Source organism: Sciurus carolinensis, chromosome 12 (assembly GCF_902686445.1).
Source record: "Sciurus carolinensis chromosome 12, mSciCar1.2, whole genome shotgun sequence".
Taxonomy (NCBI): domain Eukaryota; kingdom Metazoa; phylum Chordata; class Mammalia; order Rodentia; family Sciuridae; genus Sciurus; species Sciurus carolinensis.
The window spans coordinates 89,375,910-89,400,534 of NC_062224.1; the positions used below are offsets into that span (position 1 = coordinate 89,375,910).

Below are 24,625 nucleotides of genomic sequence, written 5' to 3' on the forward strand. Positions count from 1 at the left end.
TGCATCCCTGGGATAAAACCCACTTGATCGTGGTGCACTATCTTTTTAATAGATATTTGTATGCGATTTGCTAAAATTTTGTTGAGAATTTTTGCATCGATATTCATTAAGGATATTGGTCTGAAATTTTCTTTCCTCGATGTGTCTCTGTCTGGTTTAGGTATCAGGGTGATATTGGCTTCATAGAACGAGTTTGGGAGGGTTCCCTCCTCTTCTATTTCATGGAATAGTTTGAGGAGTATTGGAATGAGCTCTTCTTTAAAGGTTTTGTAGAACTCGGCTGAGAACCCATCTGGTCCTGGACTTTTCTTTGTTGGTAGGCTTTTGATGACCTCTTCTATTTCATTGCTTGAAATTGGTTTATTTAAGTTGTTTATGTCCTCCTCGTTCAGTTTAGGTAATTCATATGTCTCTAGAAATTTGTTGATGTCTTCGAGGTTTTCTTTTTTGTTGGAGTATAGATTTTCGAAATAGCTTCTAATTATGTTTTGTATTTCACTCGTGTCTGTTGCCTTCATGCTCAAAACACTAGAAAAAATTGGGGTAGTGGGAACATTCCTAAACATTATAAAGGCAATCTACGTTAAGCCCATGGCTAATATCATTCTAAATGGTGAAAAACTGAAAGCGTTCCCCCTAAAAACTGGAACAAGGCAGGGATGCCCTCTTCACCGCTTCTATTCAACATCGTCCTTGAGACTCTAGCCAGAGCAATCAGACAAACCAAAGAAATTAAAGGGATACGAATAGGAAAAGAAGAACTCAAACTATCCCTGTTCGCTGATGACATGATTATATATTTAGAGGAACCTGGAAATTCCACCAGAAAACTTTTAGAACTCATAAGTGAATTCAGTAAAGTAGCAGGTTACAAGATCAATGCTCATAAATCCAATGCATTTTTATACATAAGTGATGAATCTTCAGAAAGAGAAATTAGGAAAACTACCCCATTCACAATAGCATCGAAAAAAATAAAATACTTGGGAATCAATCTCACAAAAGAGGTGAAAGACCTCTACAATGAGAATTACAGAACACTAAAGAAAGAAATTAAAGAAAACCTTAGAAGATGGAAAGATCTCCCATGTTCTTGGATAGGCAGAATTAATATTGTCAAAATGGTCATACTACCTAAAGTGCTATACAGATTCAATGCAATTCCAATTAAAATCCCAATGATGTACCTAATAGAGCAAACAATTATGAAATTCATCTGGAAGAATAAAAAACCCAGAATAGCTGAAGCAATCCTCAGTAGAAAGAGTGAAGCAGTGGGTATCGCAATACCAGATTTTCAACTCTATTACAAAGCAATAGTAACAAAAACGGCATGGTATTGGTACCAAAATAGACAGGTAGATCAGTGGTACAGAATAGAGGACATGGACACAAACCCAAATAAATACAATTTTCTCATACTAGACAAAGGTTCCAAAAATATGCAATGGAGAAAAGATAGCCTCTTCAACAAATGGTGCTGGGAAAACTGGAAAACCATATGCAATAGAATGAAATTAAACCCCTATCTCTCACCCTACACAAAACTCAACTCAAAATGGATCAAGGACCTTGGAATCAGACCAGAGACCCTGCATCTTATAGAAGAAAAAGTAGGTCCAAATCTTCAACTTGTTGGCTTAGGATCAGACTTCCTTAACAGAACTCCCATAGCACAAGAAATAAAAGCAAGAAACAACAACTGGGATAGATTCAAACTAAAAAGCTTTCTCTCAGCAAAGGAAACTATCAGAAATGTGAAGAGAGAGCCTACAGAGTGGGAGAATATTTTTGCCAACCATACCTCAGATAGAGCGCTAATTTCCAGAATCTATAAAGAACTCAAAAAACTCTACACGAAGAATACAAATAATCCAATCAACAAATGGACTAAGGAAATGAACAGACACTTCACAGAAGAAGATGTACAAGTAATCAACATATATATGAAAAAATGTTCAACATCCCTAGTAAAAAGGGAAATGCAAATCAAAACTACCCTAAGATTTCATCTCACCCCAATTAGAATGGCGATTATCAAGAACACAAGCAACAATAGGTGTTGGCGAGGATGTGGTGAAAAAGGAACACTCATACATTGCTGGTGGGGTTGCAAATTAATGCAGCCACTCTGGAAAGCAGTGTGGAGATTCCTCAGAAAGCTTGGAATGGAAACACCATTTGACCCAGCTACCCCACTCCTTGGCCTATACCCAAAGGACTTAAAATCAGCATACTACAGAGATACAGCCACATCAATGTTCATTGCTGCTCAATTCACCATAGCCAGATTGTGGAACCAACCTAGATGCCCTTCAGTTGATGAATGGATAAAGAAACTGTGGCATATTTATACAATGGAATATTACTCCGCAATGAAGAATGATAAAATTATGGCATTTGTAGGCAAATGGACGAAATTGGAGAATATCATGCTAAGTGAGATAAGCCAATCTCAAAAAACTAAAGGACGAATGATCTCGCTGATAAGCGGATGAGGACATATAATGGGGGTTGGGAGAGGTTAGCATTAGGTTTAGGGTTAGGTTTAGAGTTAGGCTAAGGAGAGCGGTAAGAATGAAGGGAAGAAGGACTGTATAGAGGGAAAAGAGGGGTGGGAGGGGTGGGGGGGAAGGGAAAAAAATAAACATCATTACCCTATGTAAACGTTAAAAATAAATAAACAACAACAACAACAACAACAACAACAAAAAGATAGATCTGTAATAAATAATTTGATCATATATCTCAGGGTCCTGAAAAACAAGAATGGAGCAAACCCAAAAAGGAAAGAAACAATAAATATCAGAGTTGAGCTAAATAATATAGAGACTAAAAGAACAATGCAAAGGATCTGTGAAACTGAATTAGTTCTTTGAAAAGATAAACAAGTTTGACAGACCCTTAGCCAAACTAATCTAGAGAGAGAGAGAGAGAGAGAGAGAGTGAGAGAGAGAGAGACCCATGTAAGTACAAATAGAGCTGAAAAGGGGAATAGTATAACAGATACTACTGAACTATAGATGATCATTAGAGACTGTTTTGAAAATTTATACTCCAATAAAATTGAAAATCTAAAAGAAATGGATAAATATCTAGACATATATGGCCTACAAAAATTGAACCAAGAGGATATCAAAACCTAAATAGATCATTGATAAACAACGAGATTAAAGTCTCCTAACAAAGAAAAGCCCAGAACCAGACAGATTCACTGCCAAAGTTTACCAGACATTTAAAGAAGAACTAATGCCAGTGTTCCTCAAATTATTCCATAATGTAGAAAGAGAAGGAACCCTTTCAAACACATTCTACAAAATCAGTATTTCACTGCTGTCAAAACCTGACAGATACAACAAAGAAAATTATTGACCAGTATATTTGATGAAAATAGATGCAAAACTTCTCAATAAAATACTTGCAAATCAAATTTGACAACACATTAAAAATATTGTATACCATGATCAGGTTGGTTTCATACCACAGATGCAGGAGATGGTTCAAAATATGCAAATCGATAAATGTAATATAGCACATAAAAAGAATAAAAAACAATTACATGATTATCTCAGTAGATACATGAAAAGCCTTTGATTAAAATTCAGTATCCTTCATGATAAAAATCTGAAGAAACTAGGTGTAGAAGGATCATACCTGCACATTATAAAGTCTCTATGTAACATACCTGCACATTATAAAGTCTGTATATGACATGCCTATGGCCAGCATCATACTGAATGGGGAAAAACTGAAAGTATTTCCTCTAAATTCATGAATGAGACAAAGGTGTTCATTCTCATCCCTCCAATTCAATGCAGTTTTAGCCATAGCTATCAGGCAAGAGAAGGAAAGAAATGGGATACAAACCAGAAAAAAAGAAGTCACATTATCCCTGTTTGCAAATGATATGGTTGTATACTTTGAAGACCCTAGAAACTCCACCAAAAGACCAGTAAACAAATTCAGCAAAAGAGCAGGATATGCCACATGCAAAAATTAATGGATTATTAAAATACACCAATAAATTCACTGAAAATGAAATCAGGAAAACATTCCCATTCACAAATACCTTATAAAAAGTCTACAAATAACCAAGAATGTAAAGATGTCTACAATGAAGATTATATAATACTGAAGAAAGAAAAAGAAAATTCTAGAAGATGGAAAGACCTCCCATGTTTGTGGATTGGGATAACTAACATTGTTAAAATGGTCATCCTGCTAAATGTAACCTACAGAATCAAGGAAATCCCCTCAAAATGCCAGTGTCATTTTTCACAGAACTAGAAAAAATCTTAAAATTTATTTTGAACCACAAATGACCATGAATAGTTAAAACAATCCTGAGAAAAAGGAGAATGCTAGAGGCATCACAGTACCTAATTTCAAAATATACTGCAGAGATATAATAATAAACACAGCATGGTATTAGCATAAAAACTGACATGTAGACCAGTGGAATAGAATAGAGGACCCAGAAATAAACCCATACCTGTACAATCATCTGATTTGTTTATTGATATTTATTCTCAATAAGTATGCCCAAAATAAAGACAGCCTATTCAACACAAGGTGCTGGGAAAACTGGCTATCTACCAGTAGACAAGTGAAACTTGATCTCTTTCATCCTGTATAAAAGTCAACTCAAAGTAGATCAAAGACCTTAACTAGGCTTGAAACTTTTAAACCATTAGCAGAGCGAAGAGACAACTGAACAAAATGGGACTAGCTGTTCACCTGACAGAAGATTAGAACCCAGAGTGTGTAAGGAATTCAGCATCAAAGAACAAATGATCCAATTAAAAAATGGACAACTGAACTGAACAGATACTTCTCAGAACTACAAATGACCAATAAATATATATAAAAAAAAGGTTCAGGGGCTGGGGAGATAGCTCAGTTGGTAGAGTGCTTGCCTTGCAAGCACAAGACCCTGGGTTTGATTCCCCAGTACCCCCGCCCAAAAAAAAGGTTCAACGTCTTTAGCCATCTGGGAAATGCAAATCAAAGGTACCTTGAAATTTCACCTCAACCCAGTTAGAATGGCTATTATCAAGAGAAAAAAAGAGCATAAAAAGTAAGAAATGCTGGCAAGATGTGGAGGAAAAAGGAACCCTTACTAATATACTGTTATTGGGAATGTAGACTAGTATAGCCACTATGGAAAACACATAGAGGATTCTCAAAAAACTAAAAAGAGAAATACTATATGATCCATCCATACACCCCTGAATGTACACCTGAAATAAATGAATACAACATATGAAGGAGACACCTGCATACCTCTGCATACCTATCTTAATTGTGAAACTATTCACAAAAATCAAGTTATGGATTCTGCTTAGGTGCCTGTCAGCAGATGAATGGAATTTAAAAATATGTGTACACATACATTATATATATATATTTATACACATATATGCATACACACTATACACACATACATATTGGAATATTATTTAGCCATGAAGAAAACTGAATCATGTCATTTGCAGGAAAATGAAACAGGAGGTTAACATGTTAATCAAAATAAACCAGATACAGAAAGACTAGTGTTGTATTTTTTCATATATGGAAACAAACAAAGAAAAGACCTATAAGTAGAAGAGGAACTGTTAGGGAAGAGGAAGCGGGGAGTCCAAGAGAAGGTGGGAAGAAAGGAGGGTAAAAAATGGTCATAGGGATGGTAGATGCAGTTAAGATAGGATGTGTTCATGTATGGAACTATCACAGTGAAACCCACCAATTTGCATAGTTTAATATGAATTAATTTTTATAACAAAGCTTATTTTCAACCCATTCTAGTGATTCCTAAAATGGATACTATTTCATGACTAAATTGCATCTGTCCCAGAAATTAAATGACAAATGCACATAAATTTACAAATTACATGAATCTAATTTGCTATGTTAACTGATTATAGGAGAAAAATCATTATTTTATCTCAAAAGATGCCAAAAATTTTTATAGATTTTAATAGCTATTTATGATAAAATATAGAAAAGAGGCATGATTAAAGATATTTTTCAACAAATGTCATTGAAAAGTTTGAAACGTATCTAATAGGGTACTTTTGGGAAAGATGCCAGCGTATTTCACTTAAACTTCTTGTATATACAAATTAGCCCCACAGAAAGGTAAAAAGATTTAGAGGGGAAGATACTAAACTGACATTCTTATTGCTTTGAAGGAGACATGCTTCTTAAGGCTTAATACTTTGGATTTATTGGAATTCAAAACCTTGGTCATCATATATATTTGTAATAGATTAAAAACACCCATTTAGAACCTTTACACTATAAAAGCAAACTCCCTCATGGCACTATAAAAACATATGATTCAATATAATTGTGTAAAAGAAAAAAAACCTAAAATAAAAAATATAAAGGGCTCATTGTTTGAGGGCTGGGATTGTGACTCAGTGGTAGAGTGCTTGCCTAGCATGCATGAGGCTCTGGGTTCGATCCCCAGCACCTCATTAAAAAAAAACCTAAAATAATTGTGTAAAAGATTTTAATAGACATATATATAGGTGAAGAAACCTAAATGACTAATTCTGACCTCAAGATATTCAACCTTAATTTCTATCAGAGAATATCAAATAAAAAACACAGTAAAATACCACCTCTCACTCACCAGACTGGCCAAATTTTAAAAACCTGAATATCCCAAATTTAAGTAAGGGTATGGAGCAAGAAACTAAATTTTAATTATTTAACTTGTATAAATTTATACAAGTTATTAAGAAAAACTCTGACTCTACCGTTTTAAGACAAACATGCAAATTTCCTATGACCCAACAACTGCGCTCTAATACACATCGAATATTATTTACCAAAATTGCTCAGAATAGCAAAATATGTAAGTAATTTTAGCATGAAGAATCTGTTATATTCATACAATAAAAAATTTTAGCAGGGAAATGAATGAACTATAATAAAAGTGAAGATGAATGGAGTGAAAGAAGTGTCACAGAATATACATGATGAACTCTTTTGAAACAATGTTCAAATGCAATAAAAGCTAAATAATACATTATTTAAGTAAACCTAATTAAGTGATCAAAACCGTAAAGACAAAGAAAGCATAAGCTGGAGGCTTTTCTGCAGGGAGGGAGCGGCACACAGAGATGCCCTACAAAGAAGGGCAGTGTTCTCCCAGCTTATTGTCGTCTTAATCCTTAAGTCATATAATTTTTAAATTTTATTTTTAAAAATGTAATTGACAAATAATACTTACCTATGTTTGTGGGATACAATGTGAGTGATATACAAACACAAGTATAAACATGTACACATAGGTACACAGACATCATGGAATGATTATATCAAGATAATTAACATCAGTCATCTAATGTAATTTTTTTTAGTGAGAACATGCAAAATTTTCCTCTTTCAGCAATTTTGAAAAAACAGGACTTTATTATCAACCCTGGCGACTACACTGCAATAGATCTTCTGCTGGCTCAGTGAAACTTTGTGTTCTTTGTTCCTCATCTCCTTATCCCCAGGCTACAGCTCAGCATTTTCTATGACAAAGCATGAGTCACCAACTGCCTTTACTTCATTATGATTAAGCTATAACTATTTAAATAATTAGTATTTAAATTAAGTAATGTATGAAAACATACATCTTTCTAATGTTTCTAGGTTAGGCATTAACAAACTGTGTTTTCATTGATAGTTGACTTCTTAACCTCTTTGAGCTTCAACTTCTGTATCTCCAACAGGAGTAACACTAAAGATCACTAAATTTGAGATACCTTTTGGCTCTAACATTCCATGATAATATGAAATAAACATATAGCTTAGGCAGATGATAGTAGGTTCCATTTGGATGAATTGCTCTTTAGATAATGGATTTGGAAGGAATTCCAGAAATAGTTCCTTAAATCCACAATTCTGACATCACAGTATTTCTTTAACTAGCAGTTTTATAGAGATTTAAGCCACTATTTTTTAGGTCTCTTACCTTCATTTCATAGTACACTAACAAAATAAAGAAATAATTTTCTTGTGTTTATTGTTGGTTATTAAAGTTACTGGAAGAAAGGTTTTCTCTACTCATTTTACTATGCACTTTCCATGGCTAAGAACTGTGTCTGAATTTAGTGTGTCAATCCAAGAGCTTGACTTGAACTATAAATTTAAGGGATATATATGAATATAGACCCTCTTAATTGGAAAATTAGATTACTCTTAAGAAATTTGTATAATAGTGAAGGAGTTCAAATGTATTCATATAAATATTCCCCCCACCCCTGCCAAGATAAAAAATTTTGCTTGTCCAAATTTTAACTCAATTGCGGAAGAAAATGACAGGGAAGATTCAAATTGGAAAAATCTCTTTTAGTGTTTCTCCAAAATCTTTACTACCTTTCATAAGATAATATAAACATTTTTCTCACCAAAAATTTTCCATACAATTAAGTGCTCCTTGTGACAGAAGAAAGGCACATTTTTATTTATTTGTTTAAGGTGCCAGGGATCAAACTTCAGGCCTTGAGCATGCTAAACAAGTATTCTACCACTGAGCCACATCTTCAACTGAGAACATGTGTGTTTTAAAAGTATTGGGAGGTGGATGTAGGCCTGCTGAGAAGCATATTTTAGGAAGTCTCCTGCATTTTTCCAGAATGTCTTTCTATATCCTGCATTCTATACCTCACTATAACCATGTTAATCTTCAAGTGAAAGTATTTCACATAATTTACTGGTAAAATTACTGTTCTTCCATCTTTGTGTTCAGGGAAATTAGCAGTTCAGTTAAATACACCATATTCATCCTTTGGCTTTGAGTTTCTGGTCATACTGCTGTGTGTTATTAGTGGTATGCATATTGCACCATTAAGAATAATTGACCCAGGATGCAACAGACCTGGTTTTGGATCCTGCTTTTGCCACTAGAGTATTACACTATGTAAGGTTATTGGTCTATTTCTGGGCTTCAGATCCTTGCTCAGTGTTCTATACTAATGCAATATCCAATCACATTGAATATTCCTTCAAACATATCTTTCACAATATAAGACTTGGCATGTGCTGTTAGTACCATACCACCAATGTTGACTTTCTGCCATTCTTCAGTATGCTGTTCAAATGTTAACCCTTTTGCCATTCATTCTGTTCTTTGTTTCCTTTGAGCTTTGTTCATGCCTGAGTTATTGTGTATATTCCATATTGTTGTAATTTGTCTCATTTCATACTTAAATTCACCTCACTAAAATCTTCACTGTCACTTACTACATCTGTGCTTCTTTCTCTGTGCCTGTGTTCACCCACTATAACAATAGTGTATTGATTGTTTTGTGGCAAGCACTGTCACTCCAAGCACTTTAGATTCAGAGCTGTGTAACCCTGTAACCTTGACAGTTCTAATGAAGGAAATGAACTGACAATAAACAAGAAAAGTATCGGTAAGTGAAAAATTTGGAGAACTTGACTGGTTCACTAATTTAGACTGAGTGATAACAAAAGGCCTTATATTTAAGTTCAGTCTAAAGAAGGAATGAGTTCTGAGTTGTTTTTTTTTAAGAAGGAGAACATCATTTCAGGTCCAAGAAATTTTTGTTGAAAAGATCCTAGGGATGAAAAGAGGTCAGCATTTCTTGGGAACGTAATTAAATCACCTGTGGGCAAAGGGGAGAGCTGGACTACATGAAGTTGGAAGGGAACAGATCCAACCAGGCTTTAAAGGCATACGAAGTTTACATTTTATTCTGGATATAACAGTATTCCAGGAGGAAGTATTAGCTGGGACACAACTGGATCTGATTTTTATTTTTAAAAGATTACCCTTTTTTAATTGGGTTGCTATTGAGATATTATGGATATGGCCCCTTAGCAGATGTATACTTTATACATATTTTCTCCCATTCTGTAGGTTGTCTTTATTTATTATTTCCTTTGCTGTGCATAAAATTTTTAGTTCAATGTAATTGTTTTAGTTTTTGTTGCCTTACTTTGGGGGTCATATTTGGAAAATCATTGTTCAGAGCAATGTCAAGAGAAATTTTCCAGTTTTTTTTTTTTTTTTGAGTAGTTTTATAGTTTCAGGTCTTAAATTTAAACGTTTAACCTATTTTGAGTTGATTTTTGTAAATGGTTTGAGATAAGGTTCCAGTTTCCTTTTTCTGCATGTAGATATCCAGTTCTCATCATTTATTATAGAAATTTCTTTTCCCCATTAAGTATTTTTGACACCTATGTCAAAGATCCATTGATGATAAATGCGTGGATTTAATTCTGTACTTTCCATTCTGTTCCATTTGTTTATATGTATCTTCTTTGTTTTTTGTGATGGTGGTAGTAGTTGTTATTGTCAGTACCTTGTAGTTTTACCTAGTGTTGAGATCAGATAATGTGATACCTTCGGTTCTGTTGTTCATGCTCAAGACTGCCTTAGCTTTTGGGGGTCTTTTGTGAATGTATGTGAATTATGAAATTGTTTTACTGTATCTGTGAAAAATATCATTGCAATTTTCATAGGAATTACATTGAGTCAGTAGAATGGGTGGTGTGGATATTAATTTTTCTGATCCTTGAACATATTTTTATCTTTTCAATTTTTTCTCAGTGTTTTATGTAGTTTTAGTGTACAAAGATCTTTTACCACTAGTTAAACTTATTGATGAGTATTTTATTCCATTTTACTGCTATTATAAATGGGATTGTTTTCTTGATTCTTTTTTTTAGGTATTCTGTTACTAGTGTATGGAAATGCTCCTGGTTTTTATAGGTTAATTTTACACCCTTCTTACTAAATTTATTAGCTGGAATGGATTTTTGGTTGAGTCCTTAGGGTCTTTAATCATTAAATAATGTCATCGGCAAACAGAGACGAGTTTACTTCTTCCTTTTTCCTATTTGGTGCCTTTATTTCTTTTTCTGGCTCGGACTTTCAGTACTAGGTTGACTAGAAGTAGTGAAAGGAAAGATCCTTGTCTTGGAGAAAAAACTTTCAACTATTCGCCATTGAGTAGGACTTTAGCTGTGAAATTGTCATACATAGCCTTTCGTAAAATGAGGTACATTACTTCTATTCCTAATTTTTCAAGAATTTTTTTAATCATTAAAGGGTATTGAATTTAGTCAAATGGTTTTTCTGCATCTGGTGATATTATCATATGATTTTTGTCCTTCATTCTGTTAGTGTAGTATATCGCATTTATTGATATGTGTATGTTGAACTATCTTTGCTTCCCAGGGATAAGTAAATGATCTTAGTAAATGAGTCTTTTAGTATGCTATTGAATTTGGTTTGTTAGTATTAAAGATAGTTTTGTATTCTGTTTATCCAGATTATTGGCTATAATTTTCTCTTTTTTATGTTTTTATTAGTATATTATAGTTAAACATAATAGCAGGGTTCATTTTGATATACTCATATATGTATGGAATATAATTTGCTTCATTTCATTCTCCAGTGCTTCTTCTTTTCCTACTCTTCTCCCTTCCCCAAAAACAGTAAAGAAATTATGGCATTTTGCTGATAAATGGATGAAACTAGAGAATATCATGCTAAGTGAAGTAAACCGGACTCAAAGTTAAGGGTCAAATGTTTTCTCTTATATGTGTAAGCTAGATCAAAATAAAAGGGGGACCCCATGAAAATAGAAGGGAGTTCAGTGGAGTAGAAGTGGATTGAGGGGGGGAGGGCAGAGGGACAAGAAAAGGGAGGAACAGTGGAATAAAATCAACCAAATTATGCTGTATATATATGTGACTATACCACACCCTTGTATACCTATAAAGCACCAGTTAAAAAGAATTATAATTTTCTTGTGGTCTAGTCTGGCTTTGGTGTCAGGGTAATGCTGCAGCCTCATAAAATGAGTTTGAAGTATCCCCTTCTTTTCAGTTTTTTGAAAAAGTTTGAGAGGAACTGATGGGAGATTTTTGGTTACTGATTCATTCTCTTATTCATTATCGGTTTGATCAGATTTTATATTCATCTTTGGCCATTATTGTCAGTACTCTGTAGTTTTACCAAGAAATTTGCTTTTTCTGGGTTATTTAATTTGTTGGTGCATACTTGTTCATATAGTCTTTTATGAGCCTTTGTATTTCTGTGGTGTCAGTTGTAATCTCTCATCTTTCATTCTGTTTTTATTTGAATCTTTAATTTTTAATTTTTATTTAATTTTTTTAGTTAGCCCAACTAAAAGTTTGTAAATTTATAATATTTTTTTCACAAAACCATTCTTAACCTTGTTGTTCTTTTTGTTGTTTTTCTAGTGTGTATTTTATTTATTTCTACTTTGATCTTTATACCTTTCTTTTTCTAACTTTGGTTGTTTTCCTCTTCTAGTTTCATTTAGGTGGTTTATTGAGATATCTATTCTCTTTTATCATAAGTGCTTATTAGTAGAACTAACTTCATAGAACTGCTTTTGTTGCATTCCATAAGTTTGGTGTATTGTGTTTTCAGTTTTATTTGTCTCAAGATACTTTTTGATTCCTTCTTTTATCCATTGATTATTCAAGAGTGTGTTATTTAATTCATAGGTATTTGAATTTTCCAGTATTTTTTTCTGTTATTGATTCTAGCTTATACTTCTGTGTTCAGAAAGATTACTTGATTTCAGTCTTCCTGATTTTGTAAAGACTTCTTTGATGGCCTAACATATGATCTATCATGGAGAATGTTCTCTGTGCTTGAGAAGAATGTAGATTCTCCTGCTTCTGGATGGAATGTTCTGTATATATTTGTTAGCTTCACTTGGTTTAAAGTATAGTTTGTAAGTATAGTTCAAGTCCAATGTTTTAAGTACCCGTTTTGGCACTTGAAATTCTTGATCTTCTTACCTGCATCTCTCTCATACTTCTGCAAATACCTTGCTCCAGCCATTCTGAACTTTTTGGTGTTAGTTCTCTGAAACTTTTTTCAGATATTTATGCTTCTAGAACTGTGCTGTAATAGAGGCTTTAAAATAATAAATGAGTGACAGTAAATTATGAATAAATAAAAATAGCATACTAAATGCTGACTCTGCTGGGTACTGTTTAAGTGATTTATATAATCATGTTTAATCTTCAAAATAACCATGTGATTACATACTTTATTACTGCCACTTTGCAGGTTATAAACCCAAATTGCAGAGAGGCTAAAAACTTGCTGAAAGTTAACACAGCAGCCAGTATACAGTAGAGTCAGGAATTGGCTCTAGGAAGCCATTAAGATTTACTCTCCCTCTAGGAATAAATTAATGAAAAAATATACTCATGCCTATTCTTGTTTCCTTTGCTTTGCATATCCTTTCCTTAGTTCACATTGCCCAACTCAGTCTTTTTCAAGACTCAGTTTGGGCATCCCTTTTTCCTGCCCTTGACCACCCACACTTTTATAAATTCTCCTTCTTTTAGCATTTTGGATTTGGACCATTAATATTTGTTTGTTTAGATTTTTGATTTATGGATGCTGTAATATAGGTCATATTTTATGTATTTTAAAATCCTAATATTCAATATATAATAGGCTTTTTATATTGGAAAAAAAAGAAATAAAAGCTGTGGTGTGCCTCCCTATTATAAAGAATAGGCATGAAAATGTTTCGACAATTTTAGTAGATGAAGAATTTATGAATTGAATGTAATGGAACTCATTTAAGGGTAATGACAAAAATTATAGGTACTGTGTTTTAAAATGAGTGATGATTGCAGTTTTAAACTTGGAGTCACATAATGCTGTAATGCATAGAAATGGAAATTCTCTGAGCTCACTCTAAATTTTGTGCCATGACCCACTTTCCCTGATTTAATAAAAGAATGAATAAAATGAGGAGGTCAAAAGCAAATATTTCCCTTTTATGTTAACTAGAGATTTTGAAAGATTTTAAAAAGCTTTTAACATAAATAATAAATTGCTATAAATTTCCGCATTTTTATATTAAGTTTTTTCATGATAGTCACTCATTGCATGTGATCTGTGGCTAAGATCAGCTCATGCATTACTAGCACTGAAGGCTCAAAAGCTTTGGAGTATTAGGGAGTGTTTGCATATGAATGGATGGGAGCTGGCGATTGCATCAAGCACATATTTCACAAAGGAAAAAGGTAAAAATAAACTGTGACATAGGAAAGATATGGAGATTTAATGTCATATAGAAGAAATGTATAAGGAAATCCAATTTATCAGGACAAAGGATACATTTTTAAGCCTTCTTTGTTAATTAATTCAAGTAATACCTTAAACACTGTTTCTCACAGTGTGTTCTCAGATACCTTGTGTCAGAGTTTCTGGAGAGAACATTCTTGAGTCATACCTTCAAAATACGGATTCAGAACTACCTTGTTAATAAAATACTAATGATAATTAGCACACTAAAATTTTAGAGGCAGTTATAGAAGTTTTTTGTTCATTCCTTCACTCACAGTATAATTTGAGTATCTACTGTATCCTTGACACAGTGTTCTGAAAGGAACATGTAAGAGAACAAAGCAGAAAAGAACCTCTGATTTTGTGATACTTTTATTTCTTAAGGGACAAAGACAGGAAATAAATTTAATAAATTATGTAGATGTTTAAAGGTAACCAGGTACAGTGGCACATACTTGTAATCCTTCTGGGGAGACTGAGGCAGGAGGATTGCAAGTTCAGGCAATCTGGGCAACTTAGACTGTCTCAAAATAAAAATTTAAAAGGGCTGGGGATATGACACAGGTCTTGCCTAAAATGTACAAGTCCCTGGGTTGATCCCCAGTAGCAAAGAAAAAAATTCAAAGGTATAAGTATTGTGGAAAAATAAATAGAATAAAGGCTATCAGAGATGAGGGTATATATAATTTAAAATAGTATGTTCTGTGTATATTTCATAGAGAATGTAGCATTTGAGTAATATCCTGTGGGGGTTGGGAGGCAAAGGTGGAGAACACAGAGAGATTTAGAAGGGTACTACTGTAATGTAGGTGAGAAATGGATGTCAAATTGAAACTGATTGATGGAAGTTATGATGAGAACTGTTCGGGTTATGGATCTGTTTTGAAGATAATTCTAATAGATATTATGAAGAATATAATATTAAGTATGAGGGAAAGGAATCATGAATGATTCCATGATTCCTCATCAGAAAAACTGGAAGGATGTAATTGTCATTTAATTGATATGGGGAAGATTATGGGAAGAAGAGATTTTTGACAAGAACAAAAGTTTAGTTTCAAACATGTTAAGTTCAGTATGTGTATTATTTAAATAAGTGGAATAGTGATTCGACAAATGTATGAAGAGGGCAAAAGAGAAAATCAGACTTGAGATGGAAGTTTGGGAATCATCAGCGGATTGATTGTGTGAAGCCCTTTTATGAGACCTGGTGAGATCACCAAAGGAGTGAATGTAAATAGAAATGACAGTGGTCCAGGGACTGGAAGTAGCAAAGGAGGTCAAGAAAGAATGAACTACCAGTGAGAGAGGACAGAAATCAGGAGACCACTTTATTTTAGCAGCCAAATGAACAAAGAATACCAAAGAGGAAGGGATAAGCTGTGCTTTTGACAGGTAAATTAAAATAAACACTTGGAATTAATTACTGGATTTTTAGTAATGTGGAAATATGATTACCTCAACAATAGCAATTTTGCTGAAGTAATGAAGTAGAAATTGTGATTAAAGTCTAGGTGGAGAGGACATGGAGACAAATGTATTGACAGCTCTTTTTAATTTTACTGTAAACAGGAACAGAAATGAATATAGTAAATGGGGTCAAGAGATAAAGTATTTGTAGGCTGTTGAGATTATCTAGTGGAAAAAGAAAACTATTTTCAGAAGAGAAGAATTGTTAGAGAAGTCAGTCTTTGTGAGAGCACAGCAACTCCTAGCATGGTTACATGGGTAAGTGGGTAGGTAAAGGTGGTAATAAAAGCTTGCAGAATTTCTCTTTAAATTGCTTTACTTTTTTGTTTTGTCAATGAAATTAGGAAACAAGATCAATAACTGAGAGAGAATTGGGAGGTGTTTAGACATTTCATGATACAAAATCATAAAATAGATTGAAAAAGTGAATGGATTAGAGAAAAAGTAGAACTGGGAGGCATTTTTCAATCCTGTTTGAGGTTAGTCATTATGAATTTAGAGTGAGAATGGCTGTTATGGTTGGTTGGATATTCTCCAGATACCTGGCACCTTGTATAGGCCTAGTGAGTACATGCCTGTTCCCGCTTCTCTACAGTATTAACTCTGGGTGTTCCCTCTGCCTGGAGTCTCTTCCATTAAATTTCCTCACTGCTGGCAAGTCTTGGCTCAAATATTATCTTCATAAGACCTGTCTTGATCACACTGCTTGAAAATAAAAAAGTTTCTGAGCCCATGCTCCCCAACCTATGCAAGTCTATTTTATTCTCTTAACACCCATCACCTCCTATTATTCTACATAATTTATTATGTTTCTTATGCCATGCTCTCCCCCACCACCTAGATGTCTTAGCATAATAAGATTTCGATTTTTGCCTGTTTCATTTGTTGCTCTGCCAGGCATCTAAAAAATGTACTACAGTAAACATTTGGTTGAATATTTATTAAATGATTGAATTAATTGATTCTTGTGTCTGGTGATCAGACTGAATTCTGGAGAAAAGTCTTATTATCTGTCAGGTGACCCTCTTTGAAGATAGTATTAGTGTCCCATAAGTGCTATTTTAAGTTATTAGTTCTAATAATAAATTGTACTGAATGGATTCTCTAGTTCTTCAAAGTGTTTTCCTGTTCATTTTGCATGGTAATCTAATTTACTATATTGGATTCTTACAATTATCTGGTTATTTAAATTTTGAAATGACATAAAAATAAGTTATTTCTATTTATTGACGTACTTAATTTTCTTGGTTTGAGCTCTAAACTGGCCTACCCATGTACTATAGCAGTCTGTATTTATATATAGCTACTAACTGAATGCTTTGCCTTTAGCAGATGTCTATAAATATGTGCTGATTTAATGTATTGTGACACTAAAGTATAGTTTTTAAGTAATCTGTTAGTGTTAACTGAACATTTATAAAAATAAATTTAAATTAGACTACTTGTTAAACTTGTGGACCAAATTAATAGAAAAGAAAATTTTAAAGATTCACAAGAAATTATTATATTTAAAAAACAATTTTACTATATTTAAATTTGGTTCATTTAAAACATATTTTTCTCCAGTTTTCAGATCTTAATTTTATAAGATTTGTTATCTTGGTACTCAAGAAGAGTTTCTAAAACGAAATAAATTTTTAGATATGGTAATAATTTTCAGACTACAGAAGGAATTTGAGTCTGTCAATTTGTTGTTTATGGTGTTGCATCCATGTCTCTGATTTGCTTAAATAACAAGACTACCATGTGAGCACAAAAGAACAGCACTTCATCTTGCCTCTTCCCAGCTTGGTAGAGAAACACTGTCGACCCCATATCTTCAGCGGAGTCTATATCATGAGCTCCCCACTCCCTTCAAAATCAAATATTTAAAAAAATCAGAATCCTAAAATTAATTATTGACATCTTCAGATCTTTTATGGGGTGATTATAATTAAATATTTATATAGTATGTGTAGATCACTAAGGTCACTAAAATGTTGATAATAGCAAAACCTGAGACTTTTAGATTACATGCTGGAAATGCACTGACTGATAAATAAATAAATAAATAATTTACTCCTTAGAGTTAAGACACATTCCTAGCAGGATACTGGTCAATATATTTAACTTTAATCCATGACTCTGATTAGAATGTTGTTTCTGTAATTTGGAAAAGGAAACTTGCCATCAAGTCTATTCTCTAAATTATCTTACATTTTTCAATAATCATTTTATATTTAATTGCCTTTTAAAAATTTATATGGTGAGTTTTCATTTTCATGAACCTGGTACGCTTCCTGAAGTGCATTTGAAGCAACAAACAGTTTCTTTAAATGAATTTCCTATAAAGATAGGTATTTGAAGATAAAATACTTTAAGAAACCTTATTGATATCAATGTTAAGAATATCAGGAAGCAACTTTGCTGTTTGAAATACTTATCTTGCAAACTCTTATACTACTTAGTGATTATGTGATGAGTTAACAAAATCTAGTTTTTTTGCAGTTAGTGGTTTAGAGGGAAAAATGAATTGATACTGAGAATTTTATATATTCCTATATATTGAGAATTGTGAATATATTATTTAAATTAATTTTATCTATTTGTAATTTATAATAAAATCATAGAATCTATATCATGAAATTAATGAATCTTTGTAAGATTTCTGATTATGTTTTGGTGTGTTTATGTAGCATTCTAAGTTCTAGGTTTTAAATTTACTTTTGGAATAAAAGTAAAACAGTACCGTTTATGTAAAAACCATCATTTAAAAGAAAGTTCTTAGATTCCCTTAAAAATCTATTTACTACATAGTTTTATATCTGTATTACTCTCATTGTTATTAACAGTGTTACGTATCATTACTTGGAATAACCAGTTCTTCCAAAATTATACCTCCTAATAACCTAAAGATGCATGTTTGCACAATATAGGTAACTATTTTTTAAGCAATGTTATAGCACATTATATAGTCATAGCTTTTCAACAGAAATATTTTTGTAGTTCAGAATGATTCCTATACTGCAGTAACTTAAAATATTTTTGTCTTTTTTACATGCTATAAAATGTTCCAGAGTTAGTGATATGGCCATAAACCAACTTCATTTGGAGAAAAAATAATTTTAAAACAGAAATAGAAACAGAAGTTTGAGGAACTATTATATTCAGCATTCTTCATTAATACCCCTTTTCCATTTATTCCTGGGTGTCTGTATTTTGTGTGTGTGTGTGTGTGTGTGTGTGTGTGTATGGGCACGTGTCTTTTATTTTAAGAACAAACAGTTTCATCATGTGTACACTCACGTGTGTCTGATTGTCACTGACAGGGTTGTTTGCACAGTTAGTGATAACAACATGGCATTTACAAGTGATTAATTTCTCTTGGCTCAAATCAGTAGTTTAGTAACACAAAGTAGTTACTCTTGCTCAAAAATGCATAATCAGTAAATAGTTTGGGGATTTATCTCCTTTTTGACTCAGACTATTCCACTCATTTAATAAAATGGATAGATTATTTCCAGTAAACACAAAAATGAAGCCCTTTTAAAAAGTCTTATAGTCCTAATCTTCTAGAGCAAATTAAGTCCTTTAAAAGGGTGCCTTAATTCATTTGACTTGCCAGTAATATATTACTTTAAATTTATCATATTGCTCTCACTTTAAAAACATGATACTTAGTCCATCAAATTAGATCACTTTAAATTTGATTTATACTGCTATGTTGAAAACATGGGCAAATAAAAGTCTAATATGTTTTAAACTGCCTTATTTTTAAATTAACCAGTTGTCATACATAGCAACCAACATTTTAAGTTATTAACTTTGACTTCAGTATAGAATAAAATGAATACATTTTTCTTGTTTAGCTTTAAAACCAGGCAAAGGTGTCCAACCTTTAGTATTGTTTCAGTATACTTAAGACTTTCAGCAACATTTATTCAGTTCAATCTATATGTTGTGGGGGCAAACAGCTGTGTGGTAGAGTGTGAGATCAGAGATATGATCCCCAAAATCAAAATCAAAAACAAAACAAACAATGACAATAATAAAAAATACTGGTCAGGCATTTTTGTCAGATATGGAAGATGTACACATGAGGAAGACATGATTTCTTCCTCAGGAAGCTCACAAACTGAGAGAGATGGAAAAGGTGATGATAATGGGGAAAAGAGACTTTCTGATTTGGCCTTTATCCTGTGTAGTGTATAGTCTCTTCTTACTATTTTAATGAGTTCTCACAAACACCATAAGGTGTTTATTATCATTCCTATTTTATACAGGGGAAGCAGAATCTCACAGATGAGACATTGACCAACATCATAAAATCAGTGAGGGCAGGGTTGTGATGAGATCTTTCACACTTCAGACCCCTTGTACATTTACACACCAGGAGACCTTGCATGCCCAGCATCCATAGGTTTTAAAAATAGGTCATCTGTGGTCCCTGTGCTCAAAGAGTTCTAGATTTTGTGAAAGCAAAGCAAACTCTCAAAAAGACAAGACTTTTATCATTTTAGGCTGTTTATTTAAACCAATCTTACCCACAATTTTAGGTGAAAGCATTCTACAGTAACTAAAAGATAGTCAAATCACATTTTGAACAGGAGTCTGCTGTTTCATTGACCATTATTTCTTAATTCTGATCTGTAAGATTTTTTTTTTTCTGGAAGTCTTATAATATAACTGGTATGACTTACTGCTGTCAATTGTCCTAAATTGCCACATGAAGAATACTGTATTGCTCTATGCATCACCTCTCAATTAGTTTTGTTCTTTACAAAAGTAGTGTAAAGTGTAACATTTTTTTAAGTCAGGGTATTTTGTCTTAACTTAGTTAAAATTTGTGTTTCTAGGATAAAAATTATAGTGAGAATTAATTTTAGAATACATATGAGCATATTTTGTTAATCCTCAAATATTAGAGTCAGCCCTGCAGAAATCATCTAAGTTTTTCCTATGTTGTCCTCTGGTTTTCAGGCAAGAAAATCTTAGAGATATTTCACCTTCATTATCAACACATCTAATTCTAGATGTCACAGATCAGCAAAATTAAAAGTACCCAAGTGACACTAAAACATATATATTTAAAATATATTATAGATTTTCTCCTGGTGTTGGTCATATAAAAATACCTGGAGGATTTTTTTTCAAATTCAATAGCAATAGTAAAACCACAAGGTTTTACTATGCTGTATGTGTTGGGACAGGTAGGGATAGGGCAGAACAGATGGGAGGTGCTCTTCAAGGTAACTGCACTTTTAACTTCTGCTTTTCACTCCAATTTCTTCTTTAACAATACTGAAAACTCTTTTAAAAGAAACTTACAGTCAAAGCAATATGTATTTATCTCAAACTATGTTTAAATTAATAATTTTAACTTTGATCATTCAGTGAATAAATAAGCCAGAAATTATGAAAGTCATATTTATTTTATTATTAAGTGATTAGAATTACCTGATATCCTATTATCCTATAGAACATACTTAAACAAGGAAAGTTTTATTTCACTGAAGTTAATATTAATCTCAAGAATAGTAATGTCTAACATTCCTTGGGTACTTACTGTGTCAGAGGCTGTGTTAAGAACACTAAGTTATAATAATTTCATGTTTGCAGCAACACCAAGAGATGGGTATTGGGACAACAGGCCTGGTGAGGGAAGATATAACCTTATGAATAAATGACTGTTGGCAATGCAGCAGTGTTTTTGTGTGAACCTTTCTGCAGAGATTGTGCACTGTCACTTATCCAGGGTCTATAACCTTTACTGCTACAATTTGCCATTTCTTATTTTTAAGAAAACTACAGTCTGTGCTGGACATTTGTGGTTTAACTAACTGCTGTTTACTGATTACCTGCTCTTTGCATTGTTTTGAGAATTTCATATACGTATGCATAGATCATATATATGTATATATATATATATATATAAATTTTACGAGGGAAAATCTGTTAATACTTTTGATATAAGTAAAAATTTAATATTATGAAGTAAATGAAAAATTAACATATTTGATACTTTTCAGTTTATAGATGGCCGACTGGCAAAACTAAATGCAGGAAGGGGTTTCTCTGATGTATTCGAAGAAGAAATCAGTTCAGGTGGCTTTTGTGGAGGTAAAACCTATTTATAATATCATTATCCATTTTTAAAATAACAATTATCTTGATTTTTGCACTTGGATTGATATATTCTGTTTTATAAACAACTATTTTCTTCTACATATATAATGTCTTAAGTATATTTTTCATCCAATAATATCAAGTAATTTTGCCTAATATCTGTTATTCAAGTCATTAAGGTAGTCTTAATGAATTGGTAGTTGTTGGCTTGGATAGTCTCTTAGTATTACTGGAAATGAATAGTAGAAGTTCAATAAATTTATATCCTTCTGCCTTTCCTCCTGAATAGTTGTCTCTACCAGAAAATAATTGTGGTGGCAACTTCTGAGTATGAATTTAAAAATGGAGATTAGGATTGAAATAGTACATGTAATATAATCTAAAGGGAAATGTTTGAACACCATAACTTGTTCTGCATTTTTATATAAGTGTATTATTTTATGGAAGTCTTTTCCTATTTTACTTTGCAGACCACTTCAGCATTAGGAAAAGTTTATGAGTACATAAATATAACTAATCCTACAGCCCTCTGGTGTAGTATATTTATGGTGTCACACAAGATTCCCATAAATATAATTCTTCAAATGTAATTATAATATAATTATGATTAACATTATAATTATATGGGCAACTAATGATTTACTGATTGATGTTTTGTGCCAGTTGTTCTAGTACATTCTGTGTAGTCACAACTTACACAGAATTTTGGTTGAGTCCTTGAAATGTCCCATTTATTCATCCATTCAAACAGTATTGCTGAGTCCTTTCTATGTACTGTTCTAGATACCAGACAAACAAAATAAAGATTTCTGCCCTCTATATCTTGGTGTGTTTGTTTTTAACCTAGTATAATAGCTTTTTTCTACCTCTTTGTAGGTATATTTGGACAAAAAAGTTTTTAGTCTGCATGAATAAATAGTTGCTAGAATTGGGAAAACATGAAAAGACAAAAAGTCACAAGTACTCATCTATAAATTGCACAAATTTTAATTTCATTCTTAAATAAGATTTATTTCCACACCTTAAAATATAGAAATAATTATATATAATTTGTTCATTAAAAGAAACACAAATGAATTTTATAATTGTAGACCTTTATCTAAGGTACAGTATTTCATTGATAGCATTTAGCTTGGGGAAAAAAGTTAGATCTATTTGACTTTGTAAGTAAACTGCATATGGAATCATTCAGCTCCTTGCTTTCCTCAGCTCTTGGGTAAAAATTTAACTTCAATGGAATTTTTGTGTTGAAATAATGCTGTTTTACTTTTCAACTCAGAGAAGCAAAATATTGTCAGCTTATGGACAAATTGCTTGAGGCATCATTCAGTATTTACATAACTGCTGTCTCATTATCTTTATGACCTGTGGGGCTAGTAGCTTTTATAGAATTGAAGTTGACATCTTGTGACAGTAATGGGGTAGAACTATGATCCTTTTATACAGTTAAATTCTGTAGTCTTACCTATTGGTCGAGGTACCTCTGTAATAAAGTAGAAGTAGATGGCTTTTCTGCTGGAAGAGGATAACTAAGATTTTTTATTATTATTATTAAAGATCTTATCACTTAGGAAAGAATAGGGAAATATGATCACCGGTTATCATCTGATTTAGAGATTGCTGCATTTTTAGTTCAACTTAATGCCAACTGCTTTGTTATTCTTTGATATAACAAAAATGTTTTTGAGCTTTTATTCTAATTTGAGGGAGCAAATACTTCTCCCAGAGGAAGTTCTAGTTCAGTAACTATTCATTTCAGTAAATAAAGAAGTACCTTAAAATGATCCCTGTCAAATGTTGTTATTTTTAGTTGTATTTCAGATTATTTTAGAGCTGCATGGAGATTATCCTTAGAAAATAAAGCATAATTCACTAGGATTTGAAATAAGAAAGGAGATATTTATGTGTCTAGGATATGTGTTTGTGTATGTGTATGTGTGTGTATTTCCTAGAAATCTAGGAAGAGTGTATCTGCCATGACAGTCACCTGTAATAAGTAAACAGTTGGAACTGCCATTTCTCTCACAGTAACTGTAGTAATTGTAATGTTCATATTTATTTAGTACTAATATGTGATAGAAATTCTCACTTTATCACACCGTAAGAGGCACTTTGACTAGCCCATTTATATGAGGGCACTCAATTCAGTAATTCACTTAAAGTCACATGGGAAGTAGAGACCAGAGTCAGAACTCAGCACTACCTGGCGTCAAAGCTCATGCTTTAATAACTGTAACATATTGATGTTTTATACTAGGAGATCTTAATAAGGGAAGTTTGTAGCAAAATTAGCACTCAAACCTTACCTACTCTGAATAAAAGCAAAAGTTCTATCTTTCTGACCATATCTTGAGGACTTTTTTTTAATACATCAAGGACAGGAAAGATCACTATATGAGAAATCATCATTAACTAAAACTGAAGAACAAGTTATGTTTCTTTAAGCAAAAATAATTAGGAATATTTGGGGAAGCAACTATTTTATCTTTTCTACATCATGGCAGTAGCAATTTGTATGCTATTTTCATTACTAGTGTTCATGTTATGATAAACTGAATGAGAGTATGGTATACTTATGACTCTAATTAAAAATATACAAGACAGTATAATCAGATATAGAACATCTGGATTCACATTTGAATCTAGAAATATGATTAAAGAACCTGTGAATTCTTGGAGATTTTTTAAAACCTTTTTCTGTCCCATGAGTTTTCATAATCAGGACTATTATACCTGATTCCTTTCATCACTCTTGCAGAATGTTCAATCTTAATTCATAAGGATAATCACACAGATATCAGGAAATTATAAAGGGAAGTTTATCCATGGGGGTTGACATGTAATAAAAGAGGACTTGAATATAACAAAGGACTCAATTAGGTAAACACAGATCATCTCAGAAACAGGGAAGTTATTCATAATAACAACTAGCGCTCGTGGTGTTTCTGCAGT

General features: G+C 32.6%; 1 protein-coding gene and 1 non-coding gene across 3 annotated transcripts in view; both read left to right on the forward strand.

Annotated features, from left to right (window-relative positions):
- The window catches only part of Dennd1b (DENN domain containing 1B), a 238,633-nt gene that overhangs the window by 178,588 nt on the left and 35,420 nt on the right, over positions 1–24,625 (forward strand). For both annotated transcript variants that reach the window (XM_047520713.1, XM_047520714.1), the window contains one exon: positions 21,577–21,667. In XM_047520713.1, coding sequence (XP_047376669.1) covers positions 21,577–21,667 — 91 coding nt within the window. The remainder of the gene's footprint in view (positions 1–21,576; positions 21,668–24,625) is intronic.
- On the forward strand, positions 6,408–6,480 carry Trnaa-agc (transfer RNA alanine (anticodon AGC)). Its single transcript has one exon. It is a non-coding gene; the product is annotated as a tRNA-Ala (tRNA).